Consider the following 20,651-nt stretch of genomic DNA (forward strand, 5'->3'; position numbering starts at 1 on the left):
TTCCTTTTCTATTCCCCCCCAACTGTTTGGCCTTACTCCCCCCCCATCCTCCCTCTTCTCCCCCCTTCTATATTTCCCCGAACCCCCTTTCTCCTCTCCCCCCATTTGTCTCTCTGCTCCCCAACCCCCTTTCTCTTCCCCTCCCCTTCCCTACAAGCCCCTAGCTATGCAGTCATTACTCACAGTGCCCACTAGAGGCCGCTGCTGTAACGTTTGCCTGTTCAGCCTGTGCTGTTTCTGACCATAGTGGGACCCTATAAAGTCAGAACAGGGGCCAGTTGGCCAGTTGGCCGGTTAGTGGCCAATATCTGGGCCCAGAGACAAAGCCCTAGTGTTGGAAGGGCCACTGACGGCTCAGGGCTCCGCTCCCTTCCCATTGAGGGTTCTGCGGGTTCCTTTGGAAATGACTGGAAGTGCTGCTTTACATAAAGGGGGTTGGTACAAGGAGCAGCCTCCCAGCAGGGCCGGTGGGACAAATAACTGAAGGGGAAGGTTCTGCGGGTTCATTTCTGCCTGTAAGTTCTTAGTGTTGGCGGTGAGGCCGCCGGCAGTTGGCAGTTGGCTCAGACCCACAGGATCTTTCCCTTTGTGATTCAATATGAAACTAACGGGGGAGGGGGGCAAAGAAGAAGAAACGAAACCCGTTGGGGGGGGGGCTCCGCGTCACAGGGGCACATGACCCGTAGTTCCTAGTTACATTGGGTGGAACCGACTGTTCCCCGACTTATTCTTATTCTTAGCGCCCCCCATTATCTAACGCTACTCCCCCCCTATATCACACGTCTTCCCCCTATAGGGGAGCAGGGTGCCGTGTGTATCTAAGGGATCCCGCCCCCCGTCTTTTTGTGGCGCCCCCCCCGAACCCCCCAATTTTCCCAACTGACAGGGAAGACTCTCAAACTGCTGCCAATCTTACAGCTCTGAGGCTGCACCCCCCAAACTTGAATAACAGAATCATGGGGTCACCCCGAATGAAACAGCAACATTTGTTGGATGATCCCAAAGTGTGAGGGGCCAACAACAGCCAATCAAATTTCACCCATAGACTTTAACAGGGAAGTTTTTTTTGTATTTTTGTAAGTGGGCGGAGCCACCAACAGCCAATCAGATTTGACCTATTGACTTTCAATGGGGAAAGCCAACCTGCTGCCAGTCTCACAGTATTAACCCCAGGGGCCCCAAACTTTTCACAGTTGGTCACTAGGGGACTAAGGTTAAAGGTTAGAAAAAGTAGGTGGAGCCACCAACAGCCAATCAGGTTTCACCAATTGAATGTCATTGCTTTATATTTATACTGCTGCCTTTCTCACACTATGTGGGGTTCCCAGACTATTGTCGGGGTTCCCAGACTTTACACAGTCAGTCAGTGGGTGACTATGTATTCAAGGTTAGGAAAAGTGGGCGGAGCCACCAACCTCCAATCACATGTCACTCACTGGCTTTCAGTGGGGAAATTTAAATTGCTGCCATTCAGACGCTATTATAACCCGGGGCCCCAAACTTTGACCAGTGGGTTTTACTGTATAACTGGTTAGAAAAAGTGGGTGGGGCCAACAACAGCCAATCAGATTTCATTCAGTGACTTCACGTTTCTCAACCCAACATAAAGTTTGTTCTCAAACTCCCCTTTCTAGTTACCCCCCCCCCCATGTTATTTTATTACAAAGCATATGGGGCAGTACCAAGCTTTGCCCACACCCTGTTTTAATATAGTTACCTGCCCACTAGGGGTGAAGGGCAGAACTGCCCACTGTACCCGCCCACGAAACTACTTACCGGGCCGGTTGCCCAGTTTTACCCATACTGGATATTCCAACTGAACGTTATTCAACCTTGGCAGGGCCACGGGCCAATCGGTTGGGCCCCACTGCCAGTTGGACTGGCCCCCTCTGATGCACACAAGCCAATCAGGCACAGTAGCACATCCAGGGCCATTTGGCCACTTTGGTCACAGAATTACTGGAGTTTCATTGCTCTCAACAGAAGAAGCAGTATGGCAGCTCCCAATGAAACCATATAGAATTATATCTGCCAATAATATACTTTATTGAACAGCTACGGGGAAATGAGGGGTAATTAGCGACGGGGGCAGGTAACAGGTGGGAAATATTCACTGAGATGTAGGGGCAGTTTGATAGCAGTAGGGGCAAATGTAAAGCTGCAATTTGCAGTAGGGGCAGGAAAGTAGCTGTGGGCATTTCTATAGAGGTGGGGCAGATATGTATCAGGGGGCAGTTGTTAGCGGTGGGGGTAATGCTGGGGTTGCACAGTGGTAGTCTGTACAGTGACGGGGGCCGAGTGGTTCTTGCGTTCCTTGATCTCTCGGGCCATTTGGCACCAGGTGCAGCTGTAGCAACAAAGCAGCGAGAAGCAGTCGTCACACATGGAGCCCTGTAGGGGGAGATAGTGAGTGTCAGGGGCTTCAGCAGAGATTTGTAATTGCATCTAAATCTGCCCTCTCTCTATGTTAACTCTTGTCTTGCTGGGTCAGACTAGCAGCCCAGAGAGACTGCCGGGGGCCCCACAGTGGGAACCTATCAATCAGCCCTTTCTCGTCATTTAGCATCTAGTTTGGCTACTGATTCCTACATTTGCCCCTCACTCTCCCGTTCCTCCCACTTCCCTCTCTCTGTTCCTCCCACTTCCCTCTCTCTATTCCTCCCACTTCCCTCTCTCTGTTCCTCCCACTTCCCTCTCTCTATTCCTCCCACTTCCCTCTCTCTATTCCTCCCACTCCCTCTCCTCCTCCCACTTCCCTCTCTCTATTCCTCCCACTTCCCTTCTCTCTATTCCTCCCACTTCCCTCTCTCTGTTCCTCCCACTTCCTTCTCTATTCCTCCACTTCCCTCTCTCTGTTCCTCCCACTTCCCTCTCTCTGTTCCTCCCACTTCCCTCTCTCTGTTCCTCCCACTTCCCTCTCTCTATTCCTCCCACTTCCCTCTCTCTGTTCCTCCCACTTCCCTCTCTCTGTTCCTCCCACTTCCCTCTCTCTATTCCTCCCACTTCCCTCTCTCTATTCCTCCCACTTCCCTCTCTCTGTTCCTCCCACTTCCCTCTCTCTGTTCCTCCCACTTCCCTCTCTCTGTTCCTCCCACTTCCCTCTCTCTGTTCCTCCCACTTCCCTCTCTCTGTTCCTCCCACTTCCCTCTCTCTGTTCCTCCCACTTCCCTCTCTCTGTTCCTCCCACTTCCCTCTCTCTGTTCCTCCCACTTCCCTCTCTCTGTTCCTCCCACTTCCCTCTCTCTGTTTCCTCCCACTTCCCTCTCTCTGTTCCTCCCACTTCCCTCTCTCTATTTCCTGTTCCTCCCACTTCCCTCTCTCTATTCCTCCCACTTCCCTCTCTCTGTTCCTCCCACTTCCCTCTCTCTGTTTTCCTCCCACTTCCCTCTCCCGTTCCTCCCACTTCCCTCTCTCTATTCCTCCCACTTCCCTCTCTCTGTTCTCCCACTTCCCTCTCTCCGCTTCCTCCCACTTCCCTCTCTCTATTCCTCCCACCTTCCCTCTCTCTGTTCCTCCCACTTTCCCCTCTCTCTGTTCCTCCCACTTCCCTCTCCCGTTCCTCCCACTTCCCTCTCTCTATTCCTCCCACTTCCCTCTCTCCGTTCCTCCCACTTCCCTCTCTCCGTTCCTCCCACTTCCCTCTCTCTGTTCCTCCCACTTCCCCTCTCTATTCCTCCCACTTCCCTTTCTCGTTCCTCCCACTTCCCTCTCTCTATTCCTCCCACTTCCCTTTTTCGTTCCTCCCACTTCCCTCTCTCTATTCCTCCCACTTCCCTCTCTCTATTCCTCCCACTTCCCTCTCTCTATTCCTCCCACTTCCCTCTCTCTATTCCTCCCACTTCCCTCTCTCTATTTCCTCCACCTTCCCTCTCTCTGTTCCTCCCACTTCCCTCTCCCGTTCCTCCCACTTCCCTCTCTCTATTCCTCCCACTTCCCTCTCTCTGTTCCTCCCACTTCCCTCTCTCTGTTCTCCCACTTCCCTCTCCCGTTCCTCCCACTTCCCTCTCTCTATTCCTCCCACTTCCCTCTCTCTGTTCCTCCCACTTCCCTCTCTCCGTTCCTCCCACTTCCCTCTCTCTGTTCCTCCCACTTCCCTCTCTCTATTCCTCCCACTTCCCTTTCTCGTTCCTCCCACTTCCCTCTCTCTATTCCTCCCACTTCCCTTTCTCGTTCCTCCCACTTCCCTCTCTCTATTCCTCCCACTTCCCTCTCTCTATTCCTCCCACTTCCCTCTCTCTATTCCTCCCACTTCCCTCTCTCTATTTCCTCCCACTTCCCTCTCTCTGTTTCCTCCCACTTCCTCCCACTTCCCTCTCCCGTTCCTCCCACTTCCCTCTCTCTATTCCTCCCACTTCCCTTTCTCGTTCCTCCCACTTCCCTCTCTCTATTCCTCCCACTTCCCTTTCTCGTTCCTCCCACTTCCCTCTCTCTATTCCTCCCACTTCCCTCTCTCTATTCCTCCCACTTCCTCTCTCTATTCCTCCCACTTCCCTCTCTCTATTCCTCCCACTTCCCTCTCTCTGTTCCTCCCACTTCCCTCTCCCGTTCCTCCCACTTCCCTCTCTCTATTCCTCCCACTTCCCTCTCTCTGTTCCTCCCACTTCCCTCTCTCTGTTTCCATCCCACTTCCCTCTCCCGTTCCTCCCACTTCCCTCTCTCTATTCCTCCCACTTCCCTCTCTCTGTTCCTCCCACTTCCCTCTCTCCGTTCCTCCCACTTCCCTCTCTCTGTTCCTCCCACTTCCCTCTCTCTATTCCTCCCACTTCCCTGTTCTCGTTCCCTCCCACTTCCCTCTCTCTATTCCTCCCACTTCCCTTTCTCGTTCCTCCCACTTCCCTCTCTCTATTCCTCCCACTTCCCTCTCTCTATTCCTCCCACTTCCCTCTCTCTATTCCTCCCACTTCCCTCTCTCTATTCCTCCCACTTCCCTCTCTCTGTTCCTCCCACTTCCTCCCACTTCCCTCTCCCGTTCCTCCCACTTCCCTCTCTCTATTCCTCCCACTTCCCTTTCTCGTTCCTCCCACTTAACCCCTTCTCTCTATTCCTCCCACTTCCCTTTCTCGTTCCTCCCACTTCCCTCTCTCTATTCCTCCCACTTCCCTCTCTCTATTCCTCCCACTTCCCTCTCTCTGTTCCTCCCACTTCCTCCCACTTCCCTCTCCCGTTCCTCCCACTTCCCTCTCTCTATTCCTCCCACTTCCCTCTCTCCGTTCCTCCCACTTCCCTCTCTCTATTCCTCCCATCCCTTTCTCGTTCCTCCCACTTTCCCTCTCTCTGTTCCTCCCACTTCCCTCTCTCTGTTCCTCCCACTTCCCTCTCTCTGTTCCTCCCACTTCCCTCTCCCGTTCCTCCCACTTCCCTCTCTCTATTCCTCCCACTTCCCTCTCTCTGTTCCTCCCACTTCCCTCTCTCTGTTCCTCCCACTTCCCTCTCCCGTTCCTCCCACTTCCCTCTCTCTATTCCTCCCACTTCCCTCTCTCTGTTCCTCCCACTTCCCTCTCTCCGTTCCTCCCACTTCCCTCTCTCTGTTCCTCCCACTTCCCTCTCTCTATTCCTCCCACTTCCCTTTCTCGTTCCTCCCACTTCCCTCTCTCTATTCCTCCCACTTCCCTTTCTCGTTCCTCCCACTTCCCTCTCTCTATTCCTCCCACTTCCCTCTCTCTATTTTCCTCCCACTTCCCTCTCTCTATTCCTCCCACTTCCCTCTTCTCTGTTCCTCCCACTTCCTCCCACTTCCCTCTCCCGTTCCTCCCACTTCCCTTCTCTCTATTCCTCCCACTTCCCTTTCTCGTTCCTCCCACTTCCCTCTCTCTATTCCTCCCACTTCCCTTTCTCGTTCCTCCCACTTCCCTCTCTCTATTCCTCCCACTTCCTCTCTCTATTCCTCCCACTTCCCTCTCTCTATTCCTCCCACTTCCCTCTCTCTATTCCTCCCACTTCCCTCTCTCTGTTCCTCCACTTCCTCCCACTTCCCTCTCCCGTTCCTCCCACTTCCCTCTCTCTATTCCTCCCACTTCCCTCTCTCCGTTCCTCCCACTTCCCTCTCTCTATTCCTCCCACTTCCCTTTTCTCGTTCCTCCCACTTCCCTCTCTCTGTTCCTCCCACTTCCCTCTCTCTGTTCCTCCACTTCCCTCTCTCTGTTCCTCCCACTTCCCTCTCTCTGTTCCTCCCACTTCCCTCTCTCTATTCCTCCCACTTCCCTCTCTCTATTCCTCCCACTTCCCTCTCTCTGTTCCTCCCACTTCCCTCTCTCTGTTCCTCCCACTTCCCTCTCCCGTTCCTCCCACTTCCCTCTCTCTATTCCTCCCACTTCCCTCTCTCTGTTCCTCCCACTTCCCTCTCTCCGTTCCTCCCACTTCCCTCTCTCTGTTCCTCCCACTTCCCTCTCTCTATTCCTCCCACTTCCCTTTCTCGTTCCTCCCACTTCCCTCTCTCTATTCCTCCCACTTCCCTTTCTCGTTCCTCCCACTTCCCTCTCTCTATTCCTCCCACTTCCCTCTCTCTATTCCTCCCACTTCCCTCTCTCTATTCCTCCCACTTCCCTCTCTCTGTTCCTCCCACTTCCTCCCACTTCCCTCTCCCGTTCCTCCCACTTCCCTTCTCTCTATTCCTCCCACTTCCCTTTCTCGTTCCTCCCACTTCCCTCTCTATTTCCTCCAACTTCCCTTTCTCGTTCCTCCCACTTCCCTCTCTCTATTCCTCCCACTTCCCTCTCTCTATTCCTCCCACTGCCCTCTCTCTATTCCTCCACTTCCCTCTCTCTATTCCTCCCACTTCCCTCTCTCTGTTCCTCCACTTCCTCCCACTTCCCTCTCCCGTTCCTCCCACTTCCCTCTCTCTATTCCTCCCACTTCCCTCTCTCCGTTCCTCCCACTTCCCTCTCTCTATTCCTCCCACTTCCCTTTCTCGTTCCTCCCACTTCCCTCTCTCTGTTCCTCCCACTTCCCTCTCTCTGTTCCTCCCACTTCCCTCTCTCTGTTCCTCCCACTTCCCTCTCTCTGTTCCTCCCACTTCCCTCTCTCTATTCTCTAATTGCCCCTGTATGTATATATGGACATTAGGTTGTTGGAAGGCATCAGGCTCTATGTCTATATGTGGGGTTCCTAGCAGCGCCCTGGGGTACTATGGGATTAGGGGGGGACAGGTTTATGGGGGCACAAGACTCACCTGGATGCGGTAGCGCTCCCTCACAGCCGCTCTCATGGCAGTAGAGACCCCACAGCCAAGGAATAGACTCTCCACAAGGGGGAGACACAGACACTCCCCAAATTCACTGACAGTTTTGCACTGGAGACATGGGAAACACCACAATGCGCAACAACCTGGGGGGGAGAGGGTTCCTCCTATTATTATCCAGTTATTTACTGCTAATATTGTAATACTGACAGTAATGTGCTGGGGCATGAACTGGGGGTATGGGGGGATGAGCTGGGGTATGGGGGGATGAGCTGGGGTATGGGGGAATTGAAGCTGGGGGTATGGGAGAATGAGCTGGGGGTATGGGGGAATGAGCTGGGGGTATGGGGGGATGAGCTGGGGTATGGGGGGATGAGCTGGGGGTATGGGGGAATGAGCTGGGGGTATGGGAGAATGAGCTGGGGTATGGGGGAATGAGCTGCGGGGTATGGGGGGGTGAGCTGGGGGTATGGGGGATGAGCTGGGGGTATGGGGGGATGAGCTGTATGGGGGGATGAGCTGGGGGTATGGGGGAATGAGCTGGGGGTATGGGAGAATGAGCTGGGGTATGGGGGAATGAGCTGGGGGTATGGGGGGATGAGCTGGGGGTATGGGGGATGAGCTGGGGCGTAATGGGGGGATGAGCTGGGGTATGGGGGGATGAGCTGGGGGCTATGGGGAATGAAGATGGGGTTATGGGGGATGAGCTGGGGGTCATGGGTGATGAGCTGTATGGGGGATGACGCTGGGGTATGCGGGAATGAGCATGGGGGTATGGATCGGGAATGAGGCTGGGGGTATGGGGGGATTGAGCTGGGGGTATGGTGGATGAGCTTGGGGGTAGGGGATGAGCTGGGGGTATGGGGGGATGAGCTGGGGCGTATGGTGGGGATGAGCTTGTATGGGGGATGAGCTGGGGTATGGTGGGGATTGAGCTGTATGGGGGGATGAGCTGGCGGGTATGGCGGGATGAGTTGTTATGGGGGGATTGAAGCTGGGGGTATGGGGGGATGAGCTGGGGGTATGGGGGGATGAGCGGGGTTATGGGGTACGGGGGATGAGCCTGGCGGTATGGGGGGATGAGCTGTATGGGGGGGTGAGCTGGGGGTATGGGGGGATGAGCTGTATGGGGGTAGGAGTATCAGTTGCTCAGTACGAGGGGAACATACTCTATCGGAGGGATATAAATACACAAATACAGATGTTATGAAACAATTGGCCTATTGAGTTCAGCAGAGAGACTGCTGCAGGGCACTAGGGAAATAGCTGGGGGTTGGGATATATTAACTGCAGGGTGTGAGGCAGTAATGTCAGGGGAGTGTGAGTGTGAGTGGGCACTTACAGATTCCCATATCATCACAACAAGACAACAGGCTGCTGTTCCATTGGCTCGCTGGTTGCATTGCCATGGTGGGGGGGCTGCTGGCTGTTACCCTGGGGAGAGGCAAATAAATACATTACTGAGTGAGTTACAGACAGCGCAATCCTTTACAGGTAAGTTATTAAATACCTCCCGGGGGCAGTAAGTTAGTCAGGGCCCAGCGGGGGCAACAACAGCATTTATAATGGGTGCCACTAGGCGAAAACCCCCACCCCCCACCAGCCCTACTACTGCACCCCTGTCTTTGGGGGGCAGTATATAGACAGTTATAGGGGAACAAGGCACTCGGGGGTAAGGTGAGACTTTGGGGGGCAGTATATAGACAGTTTATAGGAGGAACAATGCACTCAGGGTGGTAAGGTGAGACTTTGGGGGGCAGTATATTAAGACAGTTATAGGAACAAGGCAACTCCGGGGGTAGGTGAGACTTATTTGGGGGCCCAGTATACAGACATGTTATAGGGAACAAGGCACTCGGGCGGTAAGGTGAGGACCTTGGGGGGTCAGTATATAGACAGTTATAGGGGAAACAAGGCACTCGGGGTTAAGGTGAGACTTGGGGGGCAGTATACAGGACAGTTTATAGGGCAACAAGGCACCGGCGGTAAGGTGAGACTTTGGGGCGGGCAGTATACAGACAGTTATAGGGGAACAAGGCACTCGGGGTAAGGCTGCAGACTTTGGGGGGCAGTATATAGGGACAGTATAGGGGAAAACAAGCCACTCGGGGGTAAGGTGAGACTTGGGGTCAGTATATAGACAGTTATAGGGGCGAAACAAGGAACTCGGGGGTAAGGTGAGACTTTGGGGGGGCAGTATATAGACAGTTATTAAGTGGGAACAAGCGCACTCGGGTAAAGGTGAGGACTTTTGGGGGCAGTATAACAGACAGTTATAGGGAACAAGGCACTCGGGGTAAGGTGAGACTTTGGGGGCAGTATATAGACAGTTATAGGGGAACAAGCACCGGGGGTAAAGTGAGGACTTTGGCTGGGGCAGTATATAGAACAGTTATAGGGAACAAGGCACTCGGGGGGTAAGGTGAGACTTTGGGGGGCATGTATATAGGACATTATAGGGGAACAAGGCACTCGGAGCGACGGTTAAGGTGAGACTGTGGGGGGCCCGCAGGTTATTATAGAACCAGTTTAAGGGAATACCCAAGGGGGGGGGCACTCGGATGAGTCAGGGTTTAAAGTGAGACTTTGGGGGGCAGTATATAGACAGTTATAGGGAACAAGGCCACTCGGGGGGTAAGTGAGACTTTGGGGGGGCAGTATATAGACAGTTATAGGGGAACAAGGCAACTCGGGGTAAGGTGAGACTTTGGGGCAGATACAGACGTTATAGGGGACAAAGCACTCGGGGGTAAGTGAGACTTTGGGGGGCAGTATACAGGACAGTTATAGGGGAAAACCAAGGCACTCGGGGTGTAAGGTGAGACTTTGGGGGGGGCAGTATAAACAGTTATAGGGAACAAGGCACTCGGGCCGGCTTTTAAGGTGAGGACTGTGGCGGGGCAGTTATAGACAGTTATTAGGGGAACAAGGCACTCGGTGGTAAGGTGAGACTTTTGGGGGGGCAGGTATACAGACAGTTATAGGGGAACAAGGCACTCGGGGGTAAGGTGAGACTGGGGGCAGTATACAGACAGTTATAGGGAACAAGTGGGCACTCGGGGGTAAGGTGAGACTTTGGGGGGGCAGTTATATAGGACAGTTATAGGGGAACAAGCACTCCGGGAGGTAAGGGTGAGACTTTGGGGTTTTCAGGTATATAGACAGTTATAGGGAACAAAGGCACTCGGGGAGGTAGACTTTGGGGGTCAGTAATATAAGCAGTTATAGGGGAACAAGGCACTCGGGGGTAAAGGTGAGACTTTTGGGGCGGGGCAGTATTATAAGACAGTTTAGTTGGGAACAAGGCACTCTGCCGGTAAGTGAGACTTGGGGCGGCAGTATATAGACATTATAGGGGGAACAAGGCACTTCGGGGGTAAGTTTGAGACTTTGCGGGGGGGCAGTATATAGACAGTTATTAGGGGAACAAGGCACTCGGGGTAAGGTGAGACTTTGGGGGGGCAGTATATAGACAGTTAATAGGGGAACAACGGCACTCGGGCGTAAGGTGAGACTTTGGGGGCAGTATACAGACAGTTATAGGGGAACAAGGCACTCGGGGGTAAGGTGAGACTTGGGCGGGGGCAGTATATAGACAGTTATAGGGGAACAAGCACTCGGGGGGTAAGTGAGACTTTTTGGGGGGCAGTATACCAGACAGTTATAGGGAACAAGGCACCGGGTGGTAAGGTGAGACTTTGGGGGGGCAGTATATTAGACAGTTTATAGGGGAACAAAGCACTCGGGGTTAAGCGTGAGAACTTTGGTTGGGCGGCAGTATATAGACAGTTATAGGGGACAAGGCACTCGGCGGTAAGGTGAGACTTTGGGGGCAGTATACAGACAGTTATAGGGGGAACAAGGCACTCGCCGGTTAAGGTGAGACTTTGGGGGGCAGTATATGAGACATTATAGGGAAACAAGGCACTCGGGCGAAGGCGTGAGACTTTGGGGGGGCAGTATACAAGACAGTTATAGGGAACAAGGCACTCCGGTGGTAAGGTGAGACTTGGGGGGGGACAGTATATAGACAGTTATAGGGGGAACAAAGGCACTCGGCTGGTAAGTTGATGAGACTTTGGGGGGCAGTATACAGACACTTATAGGGGAACAAGGCACTCGGGCGGTTAGGAGACTTTGGTGGGGGCAGTATACAGACAGTTATAGGGGAAACAAGGGCACTCGGGAGGCGTAAAGGTGGAGACTGGTGGGGGGGCAGTATACAGACAGTTATGGGGAACAAGGCAACTCGGGCCGTGTAAGGTGAGACTTTGGGGGCAGTTATATAGGACCAGGTTATAGGAAACAAGGCACTCGGCGGGTAAGGTGAGGACTTGGCTCGGGGGCAGTATACAGACAGTATATAGGGGAAACAAGGCACTCGGGGGTAAGGTGAGAACTTGGGGGGGCAAGTATATGAAGGACAGTTGTATAGGGGAACAAGACTTCGGGGGTAAGGTGAGACTTGGTGGGGTCAGGCTATATAGACATTATAGGGGAACAAGGCATCGGTGGTTAAGGTGAGACTTTGCGGGGGGCAGTATACAGACCAGTTATTAGGGAACAAGGCACTCGGGGTAAAGGTGAGACTTTGGGGGGGCAGTATATAGACAGTTATTAGTGGGAACAAGGCACTCGGGGATAAGGTGAGACTTTGGGGGGGCAGTATATAGACAGTTATAGGCGGAACAAGGCACTCGGGCGGTAAGGTGAGACTTTTGGGGCAGTATATAGGACAGTTATAGGGCGAACAAGGCACTCGGGCGGTAAGCGTGAGACTTTGGGGGGCAGTATATAGACAGTTATAGGGGAACAAGGCACCTCTGTTAAGGGTGGTAAGGTGAAGACTTTGGGGGCAGTATACAGACAGGTTATAGGCGGAAAAAGCACTCGGGGTAAGGTGAGGACTTTGGGGGGCAGTATACAGACAGTTATAGGGGGAACAAGGCACTCGGGCGTAAGGTGAGGACTTTGGGGGGCAGTATATAGACAGTTATTAGCCGGAACAAGGCACTCGGGGTAAGGTTGAGGACTTGGGGGGGGCAGTATTAAGACAGTTTATAGGGGAACCAAGGCATCGGGGGTAGGTGAGACTTGGGGCAGTATACAGACAGTTAATAGGGGAAACAAGGCACTCGGGCCCGCAGTAAGGTTGAGACTTTTGGGGGGCAGTATACAGACAGTTATAGGACAAGGCACTCGGGGTAAGGTGAGACTTTTGGGAGGGGGCACGTATATAGGACAGTTATAGGGCGAACAGCACTCGGTGGTAAGGTGAGACTTTGGGGGCCAGTATAAGGACAGTTATAGGGGAACAAGGCACTCGGGGGGTAAGGTGAGACTTGGGGGCAGTATACAGACAGTTATAGGGAACAGGGCACTCGGGAAGGGGGTAAGGTTGAGACTTTGGGGGCCGGGCAGTATATAGACATTATAGGGCGGAACAAGGCCACTCGGGGGTACAGGTGAGACTTTTGGGGGGGGCAGTTATACAGACAGTTATAGGGGAACAAGGCACTCGGGGTAAGGTGAGACTTTTGCGGGGGGGCAGTATATAGACAGTTATAGGGCGAACAAGGCTACTCGGGGGTAAGAGTAGACTTTGGGGGCAGTATATAGACAGTTATAGGGGAACAATGGCACTCGGGGGTAAGGTGAGACTTGGGGGGGGCAGTATACAGACAGTTATAGCTCGGAACAAGGCCCGGGTAAGGTGAGACTTTGAGGGGGCAGTTATATAGACAGTTTATAGGGGAAACAAGGCACCGGGGTAAGGTGAGCGGACTTTGGGGGGGGGACAGTATATTAGACAGTTAATAGGGGAAACAAGGCACTCGGGGGTAAGGGAGACTTTGGGGGGGCAGTATATAGACAGTTATAGGCGGAACCAAGGCACTCGGGTTAAGGTGAGACTTTGGGGGGCAGTATACAGACAGTTATAGGGGAAACAAGGCACTCGGGGCGTAAGGTAGACTTGGGGGCCAGTATATAGACAGTTATAGGGAACAAGCCACTCGGGTAAGTGGAGACTTTGGGGGGGCAGTATACAGACAGTTATAGGGGGAACAAGGCACTCGGGTAAGGTGAGACTTGGGGGGAGTATATAGACATTATAGGGGAACAAGGCACTCGGGGTAAGGTGAGACTTGGGGGGCAGTATTATAGACATTTATAGGGAACAAGGGCACTCGGTAAGTTAAGCGTGAGACTTTGGGGCAGTTATAAGACAGTTATAGGGGAACAAGGCACTCCGGGAGGTAAGGGTGAGACTTTGGGGGGGCAGTATATAGACAGTTATAGTGGGAAAAGCACTCGTAAGGGTTGTGAGACTTTGGCGGGGCAGTATATAGACAGTTATAGCGGGAACAAGGCACTCGGGGGTAAGGTTGGAGACTTTGGGGGGCAGTATACAGACAGTTATAGGGGAACAAGGATCGATGTAAGGTGAGACTTTGGGGGGCAGTATACAGACAGTTATAGGGAACAAGGCACTCGGGGTAAGGTGAGACTTGGGGGGCCAGATATACAGACGTTTATAGGGAACAAGGCACTCGGGGGTAAGGTGAGCTGGGGCAGTATACAGACAGTTAAGTGGGAAACAAGGCAACTCGGGGGGAAGGAGACTTTGGGGGCCAGTATATAGACAGTTTTATAGGGGAACAAAGGCACTCGGGGTAAGGTGAGACTTGGGGAGCAGTATACAGACAGTTATAGGGAACAAGGCACTCGAGGGGTAAGGTGAGACTTGGGGGGGGCAGTATATAGACAGTTATGGGGAACAAGGACTCGGGTGGTAAGGTGAGACTTGGGGGCAGTATACAGACAGTTTATAGGGGAACAAGGCAATCGGGGTTAAGGTGAGACCTTTGGGGGGGCAGTATACAGACAGTTATAGGGGAGAACCAAGGCACTCGGGGGTAAGCGTGAGACTGGGGGTGGCAGTATATAAACAGTTATAGGGGAACCAAGCACTCGGGGTCGGTAAGGTGAGACTTTGCGGGGCAGTATAACAGACAGTTATAGGGGAACAAGGACACTCGGCGGGTAAGGGAGAACTTGGGGGGGCAGTATATAGACAGTTTATAGGGGAACAAGGCCACTCGGGGTAAAGGTGAGACTTGGAGGGGCATATACAAGGACAGTTATAGGGAAAACAAGGCACATCGGGGAGTAAGGTGAGACTTGGGGGGGCAGTAATAGACAGTTCATAGGGGAACAAGCGCACTCGGGTAAGGGTGAGACTGGGTGGGCAGTATCAGACAGTTTATTAGGGGAACAAGGCACTCCAGCGGGTAAGGTTGGAGATTTGGGGGGCAGCTCATAAGACAGTTTAGGCGGAAACAAGGCACTCGGGGGTAAGGTGAGACTTGGGGGGGGCAGTTTATAGACAGTATAGCGGGAACAAGGCACCCTGGGGTAGGTGAGGACTTTGGGGGGCCAGTATAACAGGACATTATAGGGAACAAGGCACTCGGGTAATTGTGAGCTGGGGGGCGAGTTACAGACAGTTATAGGGGAACAAGGCACTCGGAAGGTGAGACTTTGGGGGGCAGTATACAGACAGTTATTAGCGGGAACAAGGCACTCGGGAGGTAAGGTGAGACTTTGGGGGGCAGTATACAGGACAGTTATAGGTGAACAAGCATTCGGGGTAAAGGCCTGAAGGAACTTTGGGGGGCAGTATACAGACAGTTATAGGGCAACAAGGGCACTCGGGGTAGGTGAGACTTTGGGGGGCAGTAACAGACAGTTATAGCGGGAACAAGGCACTTCGGAGGTGAAGGGTGAGACTGGCGGGGGCAGTATACAGACAGTTATAGGGGAACAAGGCATTCGGGGGTAAGGTGAGACTTTGCGGGGGGCAGTATACAGACCAGTTATAGGGGAACAAGGCACTCGGGCGTAATGGTGGAGACTTTGGGGGGCAGTATATAGACAGTTATAGGCGGAAACAAGGCACTCGGGGATAGGTGAGACTTTGGGGGGGGAGTAATACAGACAGTTATAGGGGAACAAGGCACTCGGGGCGTAAGGTGGGACTTTGGGGGGGCCAGGTATACAGACAGTTATAGGGAACAAGGCACTCGGGGGTAAGGTGAGAACTTTTGGGGGCAGTATAATAGACAATATAGCGGGAACAAGGCACTCGGGGTAAGGTGAGACTTTGGGGGCAGTATATAGCACAGTTATAGGGGACAAGCATTCGGGGTAAGGTGAGACTTTGGGGGGCAGGTATACAGGACAGTTATAGGGGAACTGGGGTTCCCTACCCAGAGAGGGGGAATGAGTGATACATTGGGGGGGGAGGAAAGGGATCTCACCATCAGCATAGAAAGGGGTTCCTTTCTGTAAGGGCAGTCAGGTTATGGGGTTCCCTACCCAGAGAGGGGGAATGAGTGATACATTGGGGGTGGGGAAAGGGGATCTTACCATCAGCATAGGAAGGGGTTCCTTACTGTAAGGGCAGTCAGGTTATGGGGTTCCCTACCCAGAGAGGGGGAATGAGGGATACATTGGGGTGGGGGGAAAGGGGATCTCACCATCAGCATAGGAAGGGGTTCCTTACTGTAAGGGCAGTCAGGTTATGGGGTTCCCTACCCAGAGAGGGGGAATGAGTGATACATTGGGGGTGGGGAGGGGATCTCACAATCAGCATAGGAAGGGGTTCCTTACTGTAAGGGCAGTCAGGTTATGGGTTCCCTACCCAGAGAGGGGGAATGAGTGATACATTGGGGGTGGGGAGGGAAGGGGATCTTACCATCAGCATAGGAAGGGGTTCCTTACTGTAAGGGCAGTCAGGTTATGGGATTCCCTACCAAGAGAGGGGAATGAGTGATACATTGGGGGTGGGGAGGAAAGGAGATCTCACCATCAGCATAGGAAGGGGTTCCTTACTGTAAGGGCAGTCAGGTTATGGGGTTCCCTACCCAGAGAGGGGGAATGAGTGATACATTGGGGTGGGGAGGAAAGGAGATCTCACCATCAGCATAGGAAGGGGTTCCTTACTGTAAGGGCAGTCAGGTTATGGGATTCCCTACCAAGAGAGGGGAATGAGGGATACATTGGGGGTGGGGGGAAAGGGGATCTCACCATCAGCATAGGAAGGGGTTCCTTACTGTAAGGGCAGTCAGGTTACGGGGTTCCCTACCCAGAGAGGGGGAATGAGTGATACATTGGGGTGGGGAGGAAAGGGGATCTCACCATCAGCATAGGAAGGGGTTCCTTACTGTAAGGGCAGTCAGGTTATGGGGTTCCCTACCAAGAGAGGGGGAATGAGTGATACATTGGGGGTGGGGAGGGGATCTCACAATCAGAATAGGAAGGGGTTCCTTACTGTAAGGGCAGTCAGGTTATGGGGTTCCCTACCCAGAGAGGGGGAATGAGTGATACATTGGGGTGGGGAGGAAAGGGGATCTCACCATCAGCATAGGAAGGGGTTCCTTACTGTAAGGGCAGTCAGATTATGGGGTTCCCTACCCAGAGAGGGGGAATGAGTGATACATTGGGGGTGGGGAGGAAAGGGATCTCACCATCAGCATAGGAAGGTGTTCCTTACTGTAAGGGCAGTCAGGTTATGGGGTTCCCTACCAAGAGAGGGGGAATGAGTGATACATTGGGGTGGGGAAAGGGGATCTCACCATCAGCATAGGAAGGGGTTCCTTACTGTAAGGGCAGTCAGGTTATGGGGTTCCCTACCCAGAGAGGGGGAATGAGTGATACATTGGGGTGGGGAGGAAAGGGGATCTCACCATCAGCATAGGAAGGTGTTCCTTACTGTAAGGGCAGTCAGGTTATGGGGTTCCCTACCAAGAGAGGGGAATGAGTGATACATTGGGGTGGGGAAAGGGGATCTCACCATCAGCATAGGAAGGGTTCCTTACTGTAAGGGCAGTCAGGTTATGGGGTTCCCTACCCAGAGAGGGGGAATGAGTGATACATTGGGTGGGGAAAGGGGATCTCACCATCAGCATAGGAAGGGGTTCCTTACTGTAAGGGCAGTCAGGTTATGGGGTTCCCTACCCAGAGAGGGGGAATGAGTGATACATTGGGGGGGAGGAAAGGAGATCTCACCATCAGCATAGAAAGGGGTTCCTTTCTGTAAGGGCAGTCAGGTTATGGGTTCCCTACCAGAGAGGGGGAATGAGTGATACATTGGGGGTGGGGAAAGGGGATCTTACCATCAGCATAGGAAGGGGTTCCTTACTGTAAGGGCAGTCAGGTTATGGGGTTCCCTACCCAGAGAGGGGAATGAGGGATACATTGGGGGTGGGGGGGAAAGGGGATCTCACCATCAGCATAGGAAGGGGTTCCTTACTGTAAGGGCAGTCAGGTTATGGGGTTCCCTACCCAGAGAGGGGGAATGAGTGATACATTGGGGGTGGGAGGGGATCTCACAATCAGCATAGGAAGGGGTTCCTTACTGTAAGGGCAGTCAGGTTATGGGTTCCCTACCCAGAGAGGGGGAATGAGTGATACATTGGGGGTGGGGAAAGGGGATCTTACCATCAGCATAGGAAGGGGTTCCTTACTGTAAGGGCAGTCAGGTTATGGGATTCCCTACCAAGAGAGGGGAATGAGTGATACATTGGGGGTGGGGAGGAAAGGAGATCTCACCATCAGCATAGGAAGGGGTTCCTTACTGTAAGGGCAGTCAGGTTATGGGGTTCCCTACCCAGAGAGGGGGAATGAGTGATACATTGGGGTGGGGGAGGAAAGGAGATCTCACCATCAGCATAGGAAGGGGTTCCTTACTGTAAGGGCAGTCAGGTTATGGGATTCCCTACCAAGAGAGGGGAATGAGGGATACATTGGGGTGGGGGGAAAGGGGATCTCACCATCAGCATAGGAAGGGGTTCCTTACTGTAAGGGCAGTCAGGTTATGGGATTCCCTACCCAGAGAGGGGGAATGAGTGATACATTGGGGTGGGGGGGAAAGGGGATCTCACCATCAGCATAGGAAGGGGTTCCTTACTGTAAGGGCAGTCAGGTTACGGGTTCCCTACCCAGAGAGGGGGAATGAGTGATACATTGGGGTGGGAGGAAAGGGGATCTCACCATCAGCATAGGAAGGGGTTCCTTACTGTAAGGGCAGTCAGGTTATGGGGTTCCCTACCAAGAGAGGGGGAATGAGTGATACATTGGGGGTGGGAGGGGATCTCACAATCAGAATAGGAAGGGGTTCCTTACTGTAAGGGCAGTCAGGTTATGGGGTTCCCTACCCAGAGAGGGGAAATGAGTGATACATTGGGGTGGGGAGGGGATCTCACAATCAGAATAGGAAGGGGTTCCTTACTGTAAGGGCAGTCAGGTTATGGGGTTCCCTACCCAGAGAGGGGAATGAGTGATACATTGGGGTGGGAGGAAAGGGGATCTCACCATCAGCATAGGAAGGGGTTCCTTACTGTAAGGGCAGTCAGGTTATGGGATTCCCTACCCAGAGAGGGGGAATGAGTGATACATTGGGGGTGGGGAGGAAAGGGGATCTCACCATCAGCATAGGAAGGTGTTCCTTACTGTAAGGGCAGTCAGGTTATGGGGTTCCCTACCAAGAGAGGGGAATGAGTGATACATTGGGGGGGGAGGAAAGGAGATCTCACCATCAGCATAGAAAGGGGTTCCTTTCTGTAAGGGCAGTCAGGTTATGGGTTCCCTACCCAGAGAGGGGAATGAGTGATACATTGGGGGGGAAAGGGGATCTTACCATCAGCATAGGAAGGGTTCCTTACTGTAAGGGCAGTCAGGTTATGGGGTTCCCTACCCAGAGAGGGGGAATGAGTGATACATTGGGGTGGGGGGGAAAGGGGATCTCACCATCAGCATAGGAAGGGGTTCCTTACTGTAAGGGCAGTCAGGTTATGGGGTTCCCTACCCAGAGAGGGGAATGAGTGATACATTGGGGGTGGGGGGAAAGGGGATCTCACCATCAGCATAGGAAGGGGTTCCTTACTGTAAGGGCAGTCAGGTTATGGGGTTCCCTACCCAGAGAGGGGGAATGAGTGATACATTGGGGTGGGGAGGGGATCTCACCATCAGCATAGGAAGGGGTTCCTTACTGTAAGGGCAGTCAGGTTATGGGATTCCCTACCCAGAGAGGGGGAATGAGTGATACATTGGGGTGGGGAGGAAAGGGGATCTCACCATCAGCATAGGAAGGGGTTCCTTACTGTAAGGGCAGTCAGGTTATGGGGTTCCCTACCCAGAGAGGGGAATGAGTGATACATTGGGGGTGGGGAGGAAAGGGGATCTCACCATCAGCATAGGAAGGGGTTCCTTACTGTAAGGGCAGTCAGGTTATGGGATTCCCTACCCAGAGAGGGGGAATGAGTGATACATTGGGGTGGGGAGGGGATCTCACCATCAGCATAGGAAGGGGTTCCTTACTGTAAGGGCAGTCAGGTTATGGGGTTCCCTACATTCAGTGGCCCTCCTACTGATGGGATTAGGAGGGTCCCTATACATTGGGCTCAGAGATACCTCATACTGATTGGATGGTTCCTGTAAGTGTCACTGAATACGTTCCTATAAAGTAGGAGGAGCTTATGAGTAGAATTAAAGGGGAACTGACCCTTGAACACAAAGGCCACATGGGGGAGCCGGAGGTGGAGCCACTCCAGGAAGCATCGCTCCTTCAGAGACAGGTTGTGATGCCCCTCAGTGAAGTCCCATTGCAGGATGTCCCCAAACTCCTGGCTCTCCCGCCTCACCAGCTCCATTTGCCCCGCACCGGGGTAGTTGCCAGAAGGAAAAGGTGTTTAACCCTGTAGCTGCCAATCAGCCTCTCCGAGGCCCACGTCTGTCTCAGCGCCGCTCTCCGTGCCCCTGAGCCTGGGTGGGACTTAATGGCCAAGAGCAGAAGCTTCTCGGGCATCTCCTTATAGAGCGCCCCCCGGGGGCCGAGGGCGAGGGAGCAGCGGTAGCTCTGCAGGTGGGGGAACTCCCACTGGAACTGGGACAGGTTGAGCCGGAAAGTGAAGTGCCCGTCATACAGGGTCGCCGACCCCCTCGCTATTGGCAGCCCCGCGGGGGGCAGTTCCGGGGCAGAATCCCGGGGGTAAAGGAAATGTTTCATGGTTCCGGGGTCCCAAATGATGAGCGAAACGGAAAATATGAGGAATCCGTAGAGCGGGAGGCGGAGCTGGGTCCGGAGGCGGAGCTTCATGGCGACCTGGGGGCACAGGGATGGGGCAATTAATAGCTCTGTACTTCTGGCATTGCCCCCTACCCCCTGGAACTGCCCCACTAGAGAGACTGGCTGACTAATTGCCCCTGCATAGTCCCTCTGTCCCAACCCACCTCTGAAACTGCCACTTTTATTGTACCCTGGGGGCCCAGAAAGTACCCACATCACCCTGGCACCCACCCTTCTGTCTTCACCCATATTGCCCCCCTAGTGGGAGCCATGGCAACAGCACCCTGGGTTTGTTCATATCCCGCCCCGGTGTAGGATTTGCCCTTTATCCAATGAGATTCCCAT

General features: G+C 53.4%; 1 protein-coding gene across 1 annotated transcript in view; it reads right to left on the reverse strand.

Annotated features, from left to right (window-relative positions):
• Nucleotides 1-2,027: 2,027 nt before the first annotated feature.
• Nucleotides 2,028-20,651, reverse strand: part of LOC116409853 (cornifelin homolog) — a 24,544-nt gene continuing 5,920 nt past the window's right edge. The window contains exons 2-4 of the mRNA XM_031899621.1: nt 8,520-8,611; nt 7,169-7,323; nt 2,028-2,391 (exon numbers count right to left, since the gene is read on the reverse strand). Coding sequence (XP_031755481.1) covers nt 2,239-2,391; nt 7,169-7,323; nt 8,520-8,586 — 375 coding nt within the window. The 5' untranslated portion in view covers nt 8,587-8,611 and the 3' untranslated portion in view covers nt 2,028-2,238. The remainder of the gene's footprint in view (nt 2,392-7,168; nt 7,324-8,519; nt 8,612-20,651) is intronic.

Source organism: Xenopus tropicalis, chromosome 3 (genome assembly GCF_000004195.4).
Source record: "Xenopus tropicalis strain Nigerian chromosome 3, UCB_Xtro_10.0, whole genome shotgun sequence".
In the NCBI taxonomy this organism is placed as follows: Eukaryota; Metazoa; Chordata; class Amphibia; order Anura; family Pipidae; genus Xenopus; species Xenopus tropicalis.